This window comes from Polyodon spathula, chromosome 1 (genome assembly GCF_017654505.1).
Source record: "Polyodon spathula isolate WHYD16114869_AA chromosome 1, ASM1765450v1, whole genome shotgun sequence".
Classification (NCBI taxonomy): Eukaryota; Metazoa; Chordata; class Actinopteri; order Acipenseriformes; family Polyodontidae; genus Polyodon; species Polyodon spathula.
The window spans coordinates 7,932,422-7,946,924 of NC_054534.1; the positions used below are offsets into that span (position 1 = coordinate 7,932,422).

At 39.8% G+C, this 14,503-nt stretch overlaps 1 protein-coding gene across 7 annotated transcripts in view; it reads left to right on the top strand.

Annotated features, from left to right (window-relative positions):
- The window catches only part of LOC121313385 (rho guanine nucleotide exchange factor 28-like), a 112,950-nt gene that overhangs the window by 68,604 nt on the left and 29,843 nt on the right, over window positions 1–14,503 (top strand). For 5 of the 7 annotated variants that reach the window (XM_041245862.1, XM_041245871.1, XM_041245889.1 and 2 more), the window contains 6 exons: window positions 1,838–1,968; window positions 3,082–3,395; window positions 6,664–6,856; window positions 8,225–8,336; window positions 9,028–9,105; window positions 9,967–10,009. In XM_041245862.1, the coding sequence (XP_041101796.1) occupies window positions 1,838–1,968; window positions 3,082–3,395; window positions 6,664–6,856; window positions 8,225–8,336; window positions 9,028–9,105; window positions 9,967–10,009 (871 nt within the window). The remainder of the gene's footprint in view (window positions 1–1,837; window positions 1,969–3,081; window positions 3,396–6,663; window positions 6,857–8,224; window positions 8,337–9,027; window positions 9,106–9,966; window positions 10,010–14,503) is intronic. The other 2 variants (XM_041245880.1, XM_041245918.1) reach the window with 1 other exon arrangement.

Consider the following 14,503-nt stretch of genomic DNA (forward strand, 5'->3'; position numbering starts at 1 on the left):
ATTTTGGGAAGCCTGTGGCAAACCAAGGGTGTGCGGTAGTGGAGGTCCATTGTATTAAACAGACTGTTTAAAAAAAAAAACTGTAACGCAAGCATGTTGAGCAGCTAAAGTGCATAAATGAGAGTTGAAGTGTATTAATAAAATACTGACAGCTATTTGAGGTGGCCTTCAGGCAAAATGCTTTCTTTGGGCCTGAGTGACCTGTTTGTTTGGGGTCACCAGTGAACATTCCCACAGAGTTGCATATAGAGGAGCGACCTCCTCGTTTCACATCACCGCTGCCACTCTTAAAAGGGCACCACCATGCTTATTAGACTGGTAAGGGAGTCAAGCCTTGCAACTAGACGTGAATAGGGATTCTAGGTAAACCCCTCAGTCCATTTGCATATGTTAAGAAGCAATGTAGCAATTTAGTTCTCCACTCATTGAAGTTAAACAGACTAGATTTGTGCTTGCTCTAAAACATGACTGCTGTCTGTGTACATCAGGACTGTTTCAGTTCATTGTTTATTAGCACATTTGTATCATTAGTTGTACATGTAAATATGCTTGCTTTAGCCTCAGGTAGCTAGGCATATCTTTGGTTTGTGTTCCCCTAATCCAAACAGCAGTTGCTTTTCAGTATTAATCTCATTGAAAACATTTGGTTATACGCAGCCACTGCTACATTACAAAAGAAAAGGAAAAGCAAATACTAACTTGCAGTGAGATTCAAATAAACAAAGTGCTGCTTTGTTGTCCCCAGATGGGAAAAGTGATACTGACACTGTTACAACAAGGTAATCATTTGATAGCAATGAAAAGACCAGGCATCTTGTTATTGCCTGTGCCAGCTGTCAAACTGCCCGTGGGAAATCCAAATATTGACACGCAGGTTTATATTTACCAACAATCTGACTATTCTTTTAGGCCATAGCAAAATGATTAAACACAACACAAGGTTGCTATGAATGCTGATGTTGCCTGAATGCTTCCACTAGAAGATATTATTATTATTATTATTATTATTATTATTATGAACTAGTCATTTAGCAGTATGATTCTTAGTGTTTGGTTAGCAAGTACGTAGCAACACAAGCACAGATATGATAAGCACTTATATTTGCAGGAGCTAATATTAATTTGATTAAGTGTTTTTAAGACCTTTGATCCCAATTATTCAGTCTATCGGTAGACACAACACCCTGCAAAAAAGAAACCCGACTGGCATGGTGTTTCAGCAAGGCAATGTTACTGTGCAGTATGGAAACACAGATTAGGACCCTCCACATGTGCCATGTGAGTGCTTGTGCTACATGGGAATTGAGTAAGTTAGCAATCACTCATTTTAGTTTACTTTAACTGGGCTAAAACTATCAACGTGTGTATATGCATGTATGCAAACAGTGTGTTCATAATATACAGTGTTTCACTGGGGTGGTTGGATTTTGTTGAGCTAGCAGTCTGGCACCTGTTGGTGATTAAGCTTTTAACTTTTCTTGTATTTTTTACCATCTTGTTATAGTCTAATGAAAATAAGTTCATGTGGTGTGTCTCAGTTAAAGAAACATTAACATTTACTGAAGTTAAAAAGGTTTCAGATGATACGTATATAGTATATAGTATAATCAGCGTCCAGAAGATTAGATAAATGTGAAATAAAAAACTTATAAACACATTTCCAGATGCTATGAATTTTCTACATAGTCCCGAAGAAATGTATTTATTCCTTGCTTTAGTGGTTTAACAATGCTTATGATCAGAATGGGACCTACAGCTCATTTGCAATGTCTACTTTTTTGTTGCAGTAAGGTAGCTGATTGTATTCATGTTAATTATCGGTCATTCTTCTTTACAGAGAAAGGCCATTCCTCACAAGAGGCTTTCCAGAAAGCCGGCGCTCATCCCACCTTCAACGCGGCTGCCAGACTCTCCGCCATGCTGAGCAGGAACGACGAGATCTACGCAAACGCCATGCTTGTGGACCATGTACGGCAAGGCTTGCATTTCAATAAGAAAAGAAAACAGATCCATTTGGAATGTGTTACTGACCCTTTAGAGCCTTTTCATTGTTTAATGAATACATTCAAAGTCATTAGAGTGCCAAAACCTTGAACAGGATTTTAGTAGGGGGTTTAGAATTGCACAGAACAGCAAAGCTGTAGGGCTACAATTAAAGACTTCATGCAGCTGTGTCTAGGGCAATGCCTCAAGTATTGCAATCGGGCATCACTAATAGTTTTTTAATTTACTGTATTTAGCAGAAAGAATACACACCCATGTTATCTTAATGGGCATGTAGTAGTGATAAGTGAATCATAGGCGTTCCCTGGTAGCTAGCACATGTATATACCGTGTTCATGTGCTATTAGTTAACAAATAGCCCGTGAAGTTGCACCACAAAATGACTAAGTAATTGCTTGTAGTTTCTATTTGTTTTCAAAGCCGTGTGCAGGTAGCCACGAGAAGGCTGTGTGGTAATGGAGCTCCTCTGAGAACCCTCTGCACGAGTTACATTTGACTTTTTGAACCTGTCAGGCATCAGACCTGTGAGAGATGTCAGAGATGGTTTCTGAAATTATTAAAAGCGGAGTAGACAAAGCCCAAACAGGGAACCCTTTGCTTTGCAAACAAATACCTTTCAAATCAGCTTTTCTCATGCAGTAATGCCCAATGCAGGCTGTCAAGTCATATGTGCGTGACGACTTTAGGTAAAACTTAAATAGAACTGCGGTCTGTTTTAATGATCTAAACAGTGGATGATCTAAATACCACCACCTTTTAAACCCTTCATTATTCCCTCTAATCAGGAGAGATTCAGTCAAAAAATCTAGAGCCACTCTGTGGCCAGCGCTGTTCACCTTCTTTCATGACTCTGTCTAACCAAACTTCAGTCAAGCCCTTCACTTAAAATACATGTCTACTGCGCCTCTGGAAAATGTGATGAAATGTCGCCACTGGGAAATAACACAGTTGCTGTATTTCTGGAATGAATCCTCCTCTTCTTAATAGTCTACTCAAACTACAAGCATGTAAAATGGCACCTATAATACTGCTTTTGGCTTGCAAGAGAATCTGACCCACCCCTCAATCACATTGCAGGTTGATGACATGGATATAAAGTACAGCACTGACGGGACCATCACTGAAAGCACATCAACAGACAGCTCTAGTCAGGATCTGAGTTGGGGCATTCGCTCCGACGCTGGCTCCCTGAATGCAGGCCCACCTGCCTCTAACAACATGTTTGAATGCAGCAATGATAAAATGGACACCACAAGCAATACAGCCGACACAGAGCAGTTGCGCACAATCTCAGCTGCCAATCTGGCTCTTGCAAGACTGAATCAGACACAGTGGCCCCTGGGGTTTAATAAAGGAGGAGGTGCACCAGATAGCAAGATGAGCGAACAGAGGTACAGCACTTGTATTTGTTTGATATTGCTTTATCTATTTTGCTTCATTTCTCCACCATTTTGTTTCCAAATTGAATTACGTCAATGATCTCTGTGACAGTGATTGGCTATTGTGACCCGTAGGAACCTGACTAGAACAGTGGGCCAGGTGGATTATGACCAGGTGCTGACGCCACAGGGTGTGCTCACTTTATTAGGAACACCCTCACCTTTAATTACCTGATTTTTTTCTATTTTCTGGTGGCTCCGTTACAATTCCACCCTTTCTGAAAAGTTTTTGATTGCATTCCATCTGCAAGCATTGGGGGCTTTGGTCTGTTATTATAAGCAGCCAGCCGTTCAGTACAGCAACAGAAGTCAAGAGAAAAGTGGGTTTCTGTGTAGACTGCTGGAATAACCCGCTGCAGAGCAGGTACAACGGTTCAGGTCTGTCAGGAATGTAGCCGTGTAACAGCACATTGAAACATCAGGGATTCACAGGGTCCTTCATCAAACTAACCTCGGGACTGCTAATGTTAAACACATTTTATTTGTATAGAGACTGAACAGACAACCAGTGTTGATTGTGGTTAAAGTACTGTGTAGAAACAAAAAGAATATATGTTGATTAATGGTCCACATACACTTGCTTATTAAGGCTAAGATGTGGTTTATTCTAAGAGCATGGTGTTTTCAAAATATTGTATCACATGTTTCACAAGAAAGCATCACAGTTGTTATATATACACACACACACACACACACACACACACACACACACACACACACACACAGCTCTGGAAAAAAATTAAGAGACCACTGCAAAATTATCAGTTTCTCTGGTTTTACTATTTATAGGTATGTGTTTGGGTAAAATGAACATTTTTGTTTTATTCTATAAACTACTGACAACATTTCTCCCAAATTCCAAATAAAAATATTGTCATTTAGAGCATTTATTTGCAGAAAATGACAACTGGTTAAAATAACAAAAAAGATGCAGTGTTGTCAGACCTCAAATAGTGCAAAGAAAATAAGTTCAGATTAATTTTTAAACAACACAATACTAATGTTTTAACTTAGGAAGAGTTCAGAAATCAATATTTGGTGGAATAACCCTGATTTTTCAATCACAGCTTTCATGCGTCTTGGCATGCTCTCCACCAGTCTTTCACATTGATGTTGGGTGACTTTATGCCACTCCTGGCACAAAAATTCAAGCAGCTCGGCTTTGTTTGATGGCTTGTGACTATCCATCTTCCTCTTGACCACATTCCAGAGGTTTTCAATGGGGTTCAGGTCTGGAGATTGGGCTGGCCATGACAGGGTCTTGATCTGGTGGCCCTCCATCCACACCTTGATTGACCTGGCTGTGTGGCATGGAGCATTGTCCTGCTGGAAAAACCAATCCTCAGAGTTGGGGAACATTGTCAGAGCAGAAGGAAGCAAGTTTTCCTCCAGGACAACCTTGTACTTGGCTTGATTCATGCGCCCTTCACAAAGACAAATCTGCCCGATTCCAGCCTTGCTGAAGCACCCCCAGATGAGTCCAATTTTCAGCTTTGCCCAGTACCTGGTCGTCTAGTGGTTAGACGGAGACCTGGAGAGGCCTACAAGCCACAGTGTCTCGCACCCACTGTGAAATGTGGTGGAGGATCGGTGATGATCTGGGGGTGCTTCAGCAAGGCTGGAATCGGGCAGATTTGTCTTTGTGAAGGGCGCATGAATCAAGCCAAGTACAAGGCTGTCCTGGAAGAAAACTTGCTTCCTTTTGCTCTGACAATGTTCCCCAACTCTGAGGATTGTTTTTTCCAGCAGGACAATGCTGCATGCCACACAGCCAGGTCAATCAAGGTGTGGATGGAGGACCACCAGATCCAGAACCTGTCATGGCCAGCCCAATCTCCAGACCTGAACCCCATTGAATACCTCTGGAATGTGATCAAGAGGAAGATGGATGGTCACAAGCCATCAAACAAAGCCGAGCTGCTTCAATTTTTGCGCCAGGAGTGGCATAAAGTCACCCAACATCAATGTGAAAGACTGGTGGAGAGCATGCCAAGACGCATGAAAGCTGTGATTGAAAATCAGGGTTATTCCACCAAATATTGATTTCTGAACTCTTCCTAAGTTAAAACATTAGTATTGTGTTGTTTAAAAATGAATCTGGACTTATTTTCTTTGCATTATTCGAGGTCTGACAACACTGCATCTTTTTTGTTATTTTGACCAGTTGTCATTTTCTGCAAATAAATGCTCTAAATGACAATATTTTTATTTGGAATTTGGGAGAAATGTTGTCAGTAGTTTATAGAATAAAACAAAAATGTTCATTTTACCCAAACACATACCTATAAATAGTAAAACCAGAGAAACTGATAATTTTGCAGTGGTCTCTTAATTTTTTCCAGAGCTGGATATATATATAAATAGACATGCAAGTCTTTGAACTGAATGTGGTTTAAATATAATGCTTAGACCACATTTAAATTCAGTCATCAAATAGTGATTCTATGTATTGAAGGTATATCTTAGGTTTTCAAAAATTTTAATACAGAAAATGATTAAGTTTAATTCCCAATCACCTTTTTCTTTTGTAAAAATAATACTGATTGCTGTGTGTTGTAATGAGCTCAGCTGTTATTGAGCTAAGAAGGAAAGTAGTGATTGAAGTGGTGAATAGAAAGCATGTAGGCCAGCATTCCCAGTGGAATGGGTGTACTGTAAATGGTGCTCAAATTAGCATCTTACATTGAACTATACAGGAACGTGCAAGCTGTTTGTGATGAAAACCATACAATTTATGGAATATGTGTTAACAAAATGTGTGGAGTGTCTTAATTTTTTTTTTTTTTTTAATTTTAGAAAGTTTGAGATTAGCTTGTAAAAGAAATATGAAACACTGTATATAGCACAATTCAGATATGAACAGAATTTAAAAATAGTTTGAGGATCAAGTACCATCACTTATTACACATCAGCAGTGGTCCACGTACACATTCATACTGCTTTCTGTTTGTATAGTAAAGAATAACTGAATTACTGTGCAGTCGTTTACTCTTCTGGTCAGTTAATAATGTATGTCTTCTCTTAACGAGAGTTTATTGTAGTAACTCTAACCCGAGTTGTTAGTACCACTGAAGGTGTGGCTCAATGGAACTGGCAGCTCTCCACAGTGTTCTGGTCCTGTAGTTAGGCTTTGTATTTGGGGAATGTTTTGTTTCTGGTTGTGTAGTTAGGCTTCGTATTTAGGGAATGTTTTTTTTCAATGAGTTGTTATTTAATACAGCCCCAGTCTGGATGGTCTCGATGTGGACAGTGAAGAAGAGGACAGTTCGGACAAGTCTCCTCCGTCCAACCTTTCATCTGCAGCCCCTCTGCAAGTGAGCAGCGGTGATGAACAGGACTCCTTCAACACGTCTCCAGAGCTGTCTGCTAACAGAACGAGATCCAGTTCTGCATACATCACTGCTAACTCAAAGGTAGTCAGCTTCTGTCTGTGTGTAGTGGGTGTATGTGTATAAAGGTATAACCTATGTTGTGTGTACCAATGCATAAGATGATATTCGTGTATTACAGCTTGGGCTGCATAGTGTTCTTTTTTCATCCTAAAAAGTTGGTGTTAAATAAAGCCTTCCACATACAAGTACTTGGTTTAGCTCCAAATTGTAGGGTTATCATAATCCATGACCATTTGGATGAGAATGGATAAGTGTAAAATATTCATCATTGGGTGCTGATTTCTAGAACATTTTTTGTATAGGAAATAACTCCACAGCAAACTATTAAACTACAGTAAATGAATATGCTTATATATATATATATATATATAATGTGAGGCGTGTGAGTAAAAATGGATTTTCCAGACAGCGATTTACGTGTAAAATAAATAAAAATTTTATTTAATATTACACGGAAAAGAAAAAAAACAATAAAGAAGGATGTGAGGGAGGGAGTGCTGGAGTAATCAAAAATAAAGGAACGGAAGCCTCTTAATCCTCTTCGTGATCTGCTCAATCCAAAAATGAAACAAAAAGGAATAAAAACAGAAAAGAGCAAAGTTAGTAAGGCCTCCGCCCGTAAGTAAAAGTAAATAACACAGTCCACCCCGCACGTACTTCCCTCCAGCCTTTACTTCCCCGCCTCTATTCCTCAGGGCCAACCCCGAACACAGTAGCACATTTCCCTTAGTATGCAAACCCCTCCCCGGTAGTCAGTGGATCACCAATCCCAGACTGATAGGTATCCTTAACTTCACTTGACTCCAGTGGCTGGAATTTACATACTCGTACTTCCGCCCCTCACCAAGGTGCTGCCCCTCAAAAAGATGACTTTTGTCATGGTCACAAGACCTTGGTAAGGGAAGTCCCGAGTTGGTTTGATGCCTTCTACTGTTGGGAGGCTGAATTGCAGACCGAAACCCCTTTGACTCATCACAAGATATATATGTGTGTGTGTGTGTGTGTGTGTGTGTGTGTGTGTGTGTGTGTGTGTGTGTGTGTGTGTGTGTGTATATATATCAATTTACAGTCCGATTTTAAATTGAATAAGATTCCACTGTGCTTTAATGTTAATGTTATTTTAATTTGTAAGAAGAAATATGCTGTAGTCCTACTCCCTGCCCTTACTCCTGTTTTGTATACTCCAAAATGACATGCATTTAATGCTAAATTTTCAACACTGCCTAATAAGGTGAAGTGGATAAAAGAGATATCAGAAAGTGTGACGAAACCTCAGTCCAGAGTAGCGTGCAAGTACGTGCAGCGTGCAATTTCAAATGGATAGAAAAAATAGTGTGAATTAACAATGTTACAGCTCTCTGTAATCAAGTGCAATGCTAATGTTCTCAGGAACCAGTGGATTCTGGAGTCCGGCTGCGTTCTTATTCCTATTCTTCCCCCAAGATTACCCTGGCCAGACCTCGCGGCATACGGGACTCAGGGAACTCCCATCTGAGTGAAGGTCAGTTCATGTCCTCTCTCGTGCTCATGTTTAAAGCATCCTGAAGTAGTCTGTTAGGTACTGTCATATTCAAATTAACTAACAACAAGTGCTAACATGTATGTTGCATTTCTATCATAATCTCTGAGCCTTTTCTACATGTTTAAGGAGGAATTTCACTTGAATAAAAGTAAACCCTCTGGGGAAGTCCACAAAGCAATGTTACTCCAAAGTGTGATTAGTGCCATTTTGATTCTGAAAAGAGAGAAACACCTGTTAATATTACAGATTAGAAATAAACAGCATAGCAGTTCCTAAGAGTCTCCTTTCACAAAAAATAGTGCTAATGACACGATTTTCAACTCCATTATTATTGCATTTTTAAATTTGTTAACTTCAAATTTGCAGTACTTAATAATCCAGTAAGTTTTATAAAGGTTTCTTTTTCAAAAACTAAACGTTTAGCCTTGGTATTTCTTAACAAAAGATATCCGAATGGTGAAGATTATCTGACATGCTAGTGAGGTATCAATACCCCGTTGTGCTATTAACCTCACTGGCTGTTCTTCATAATGTGTGATATCAGAAATCTGTCCAAAACCTTTCTGTGGTGAACTACACTAGACAGAAAAGCATCCAATGCACAGAAAAGGTAAATGAAGGAACCCTTTTCCAAGCATTTCACAGAAAGAAATGTATCCCTGCTCTGTAGATGGTGTGTTCAACAGCGGCCGGTCCCTTCTGCAGGCTCTCTCTCTGTCTAAATCAGTGTCTCTGCTCCACCCTGGTAGTAAGTACACCCTGGACCCACAGGTACAGGGTCCTCCAAATACAAGGCATGACATTCAGATAACTGTTCACTGGTGGAAGGGGGGAACCTCCAATAATCATGTAAACAACATTGCTTGCTGTAAGGTGTAATCACTAATTCAATGTACTGTACAGATGTTCGTATTGTTTTCTTAATGTGGCATCTTCATTGCAGATGAAATGGAGGTTCTGCGCTGGTGCTGGAAGCTACAAAGTGCATGTTCTTACTTCCAACTAATATTTATACATGGTTATTAAATCTAAAAGAAAAAGCTGTTATTCAGTAGACTTCAGTCTATATACAGTGGGCATGCCTTTTGTACCTTGAGGCACACACTCGCTGCTGTCCTGAGCAGTGGCAGCACTGGCTGCTTGCATCTCTTATACAAGCCATTGTTTCAGTGTTACTTTCTCCTTTCCATTCCTCATCTGGCATGTCAGTGTTCAGAGCAGCCGTTCTCAAGCAGCTCATTCTCAGCTCTGGGGAATGTGAATGTTATCTTGATGTTCTATTGATAAGTCCTTCTTTGGGATGCAGAGAATTGCATATTAAGGTTGGTTACACTATTCCAAATTGTCTATATTAAAGTTAGAAAGTAGATTCAAAACTAGCATAAACCTAAGCATGAGTTGCTACACAGAATTAGACTTCTGTTATATTCTTAACGTTGTATGGTAATGATGTTAGGTGGTTGCAGGTTGATTTGAAGGTTGAGAACTGCTGTTCTAGGCGATAACATGGTGAAGGCTGTCTGGCTTCCTAATTAACTGTGATCCTTTCTGAAGAGCTGCTTGTTTCTCTTATTGTTTTTAACTTTTTAAAATGTTTCACTTTTTGCAGAGCAGCGTGCTTACAGCTTGCCAGAGCAGCCCAAAGAGAAAAGGTATGTGCCATTTGATTGACAGTGTTGATCAGCCTTTATCATACATGATTGTGCACTTGTGCTGTTTGTGTTTTGTAACTAAACTAGCTTTGTTTCTTTCTGCGGGTTGATAACACCATATGTGCTTAATTTGTTTTATAGTTTGTGCCATTTGGAAATTAGTTACCTTTCAAGGGGGAAGATTGTGGCAATAAAAATTAATTGCATGACCTGCTTGTGTATCAACAGTACCTGCACTCTTGAATTAGAAACTATGGGTTACTCCCAACATTTCTGTTTGTGGAGCAAGTGTGTTCGGATGTCCAGTTTAAGCTTGCTGCAAATTTTGTCCTCTTTCAGGTTCTCTTTCTACCTTAAAGGGTCAATTGTTCTTTATTTCTCCAATTAAAGCCTTATTACCTTCCCAACCTTTTGATTTGGTGGCTGTTGCCCCCTGAACACACTTTGCATGGTGCCTCTACACATGTTTACCAGGGTATTGCTCCAGTGTCTTGCTGGCTGTGCACGGTGCCGCTACACACGTTTGCCAGGGTGTTGCTCCAGGGTCTTGTTGGCTGTGCATGGTGCCTCTACACACGTTTACCAGGGTGTTGCTCCAGGTCTTTGCTGGCTGTGCATGGTGCCTCTACACACCTTTACCAGGGTATTGCTCCAGGTCCTTGCTGGCTGTGCATGGTGCCTCTACACACGTTTACCAGGGTATTGCTCCAGGGTCTTGCTGGCTGTGCATGGTGCCTCTACACACCTTTACCAGTGTATTGCTCCAGGGTCTTGCTGGCTGTGCATGGTGCCTCTGCACATGTTTACCAGGGTATTGCTCCAGGGTCTTGCTGGCTGTGCATGGTGCCTCTACACACTTTACCAGGGAATTGCTCCAGGGTCTTGCTGGCTGTGCACACAGTTTACCAGGATATTGCTCCAGGGTCTTGCTGGCTGTGCATGGTGCCTCTGCACACCACCAGGGTATTGCTCCAGGGTCTTGCTGGCTGTGCATGGTGCCTCTACACATGTTTACCAGGGTATTGCTCCAGGGTCTTGCTGGCTGTGCATGGTGCCTCTACACACCTTTACCAGGGTATTGCTCCAGGGTCTTGCTGGCTGTGCATGGTGCCTCTGCACATGTTTACCAGGATATTGCTCCAGGTCTTTGCTGGCTGTGCATGGTGCCTCTGCACACCTTTACCAGGGTATTGCTCCAGGGTCTTGCTGGCTGTGCATGGTGCCTCTACACACCTTTACCAGGGTATTGCTCCAGCCCCTCCACACAGTGCAGCACATATTCTTATTGTACTTTTTGTTTAGTCTTGCTGTTTTAAAGGATGCATGTGTTGCAAGCAGGCAGTCTTTGTTCAGAGGTGCACACACTCCACCAGCTGTTTCTACAGTAGACACTGATCTGCATGTCTAAGAGGGTTAGCAAACAGTCAGCAGCCGCTCCTACTTACCCTCAGCTTTCAAGCTCTGTTTCAATATAGTGCCAGTTTGATCTAGTCTTATAGCTGTGGAACCTGAACTTCTGTCAGTGTGTGTAAATCATTTTGAAAGAAGCTTCACACAAAGAACATCACTGACTTGTTATGATTTTCTAATTTATTGTCAGCTTTTTAAATTGGAGAATTGTTTAACCAATTTGATTTCATTTTCAGTTTATTTTTTCTATGCATTTTCCAGTATGTTTAATATTAACTCATATCAGAAGCTGTCCACAAATATCTTAGTTCTGTTTACTTTGAAATGATCAGTAGAAAAAATAGCTATTGCTGTTGTTTTTAATGGAAATTTAGTATTATTGTTTACAAAGCAGTTTCATAATATACTAAAATAAATTCAAACTAACATTTCAATACATTCCAGTTCCACTGTTTAACTTACTTATGATTGATAACTTTATTAAACCCGATATAAGCAAAGTACTGTTTCATTCATCCACACTGTGTTCATCCCCACTAATGAGCGTCAGAAATAATGTGATAAATAAATATTCCATCAAATGGTTGGGTAACTAATGCAGAACAAAAGGGTTAGTTTCATTTTTGTCATTGTTTGGTAAATAGATGAATAAAGATGATTTCATGAAATATGTGATCGCAATCAGCTCCAATCTGTCACTACATCAGTCAATCACAGTCCTTTTTTAATCATAAAACATGCTGAATCTTTGCGTCACCTTGTAATCTTTAGTGCAGTGAACAAAATGAATTGGTCAACCTGTCTCATTAGTCATCCATACAAAATCAATGACTGCTGAGGGATAGGATTTCTAAACATGTTGGCTTGGCAAGTCCTGAGAACCTGGAAACTAAAGCCAATGGGAGTCTAGTCTACATGTTGCTAGAAAATGTAGAATGAAAGCCGTTTCTTCTAAGCTGTTGCTTCTACATTGCTGCTTCAGATTTCAGGGGATACTGTTCTACAGTATGTAGATATTTTCCTATGAAAAAGTATGTTAATGTTTTTAGTGTCCACATAATTTTCGCCAGCAAACTGCTTCAGCATCGGTACCAATCCGGCCTTTGTTATTATGTTTAAAACAGTTCATGATAGTAAATCATTTTTTTCAAGGAATACAGTGTTAATAATTTTGTTGACTTTAATGCCGCTTCACTACATCTCATGCCGTTACTGACAAACTGGTCGTTAACTACCAGGAATAGAACAATTAACACTTATTTACACCTTTAAAAAAGAAAATAAAAATTGAAAAAAAGCACCCCTATTGTGAGAGATATTGTCTCTCTCACAATATCCCACTCTAACTTCACATTCATGTTCTCCGACATTTTTCTTAGGTTTTTTTTTTTTTTGCCAGCAAAGCTAGTCACATGACTTTTTACACTTTCATTGGCTGATTTATTCTATGATGTACTGATGCTTCTACAAAATCAGCAGTCCTTTGAAACAGTTACTTGCAACAAAGTTGCCTGAAACATGTAGCTTACACGTCACTTTCTACAAAAAAAAGTTTCCCTTTCTACATTTTTCTCTCAACGTGTAGACTAGTGTCCCTTTGGCTTAAGTGCTTCATCTGTTCCCAGCTTTGTTTCAACCCCTAGCCATTTACACATTGTAAATACCTCGATGGGTTCATTGTGCCGCTGCAGCTTGTTTAATTCTGATTTTTATCTAAAGATAAAGGGTATGATGTCCTCTCTTTTCATTTTGATAAAAAGGTCTTGACTGCTTTCCCTTGTAGCATGTCCGCTCAGTGTAAAATAATAATGGTTTCACAAATCTGGCTTGAAGTGGAACCTTTCCCTCTCACCGCTCTCACCAGCAAGGTTTATTCAACAGTCACAGCCTTTGAAGCCCTAACAGCTGTCACAAACCATTGGTTTATCCTGGCTGTCATAAAATACAAATAAGAATCGGAGAAGGGGACCAGGGGACAGCTTTCAGTGTGAATACAACTAGCCTTGAGTAACATTAGCAATCTCAGTTCCCATCTTGTAGTTCTATGGACTCTGCTGGGCTCCCAAGGAGAGCTTTGATCTCTGTTACTGTGAGCTGTGTACCTGCTGTATAAACACAAGCAGAAACACAGTGCAAGTTCGTTGTTGTGTGTTAGTGCAGTACCTGGCACTGCATTGCATTGCAGTGCTTCCAGTTATACTGAAGCTAAAGCCCACAAAGCTGTTTATCAAATCTTACATTTCGTGCTGCACCTTTCATTTCGTTGATCTGTTTGGAATCTGAAAGCAATGCTACAAAGCAATCAAGTTTTCAAATTTTGAACCATATTGGTCAGTTCAACTAAAGGGTGGCTGAACAATATACTGCTGCCATTAAACCAGGGAGTGTTAAAATGTGAACGTATGTAAAACGTCAGGGCTGTACTTATTTTTAATATTAAAATCGGTATTTTGATTCTCCACTGTTAAGCTCAACCGAATAGAGCTGAATATTTAGAGGCAATGCAAGAAAAGCTATTTCAAACTTGGGAATTTGGTTCACACTTGGTCTTCCTGGTGTCATTGAATAATTATTGTGATCCAGGTTCAAATAGGATGTGCAGTGACACGAGGAAGTCAAGAAGGGGTCCCGGTGAACCAGGGATGAATTTACAAGGTCTGAATTAGCTGTTGTCATATTGCATCCCTAAATTATATTTTAAAATCAAAATACCTGGTTGCGAAAAAATTCATGAAACATGAGGTTAAGTACTGAAGGTTGTCCTCCATTGACATTGAGATTAGTATGACATTACTGTATATATATATATATATATATATATATATATATATATATATATATATATATATATATATATATTAAAAAAAACAATCTTCGACTACACAGTGGTTATGAGACAACCTAAAACAGTTCTGTAAAGAGCTTTTAATATACAGGTGAATGCACTTTTTAATACACATACAATCAAAACTCTACCAGGTGTTTGGTGATGTGTGAGAGCTGTATTTGTCAGGTTGCACGCCGTGTTGTTTCCTGCAGTCGAACGTTAGGTCATGTGTTGTTTTCTGTAGGGAGTTAAATTCC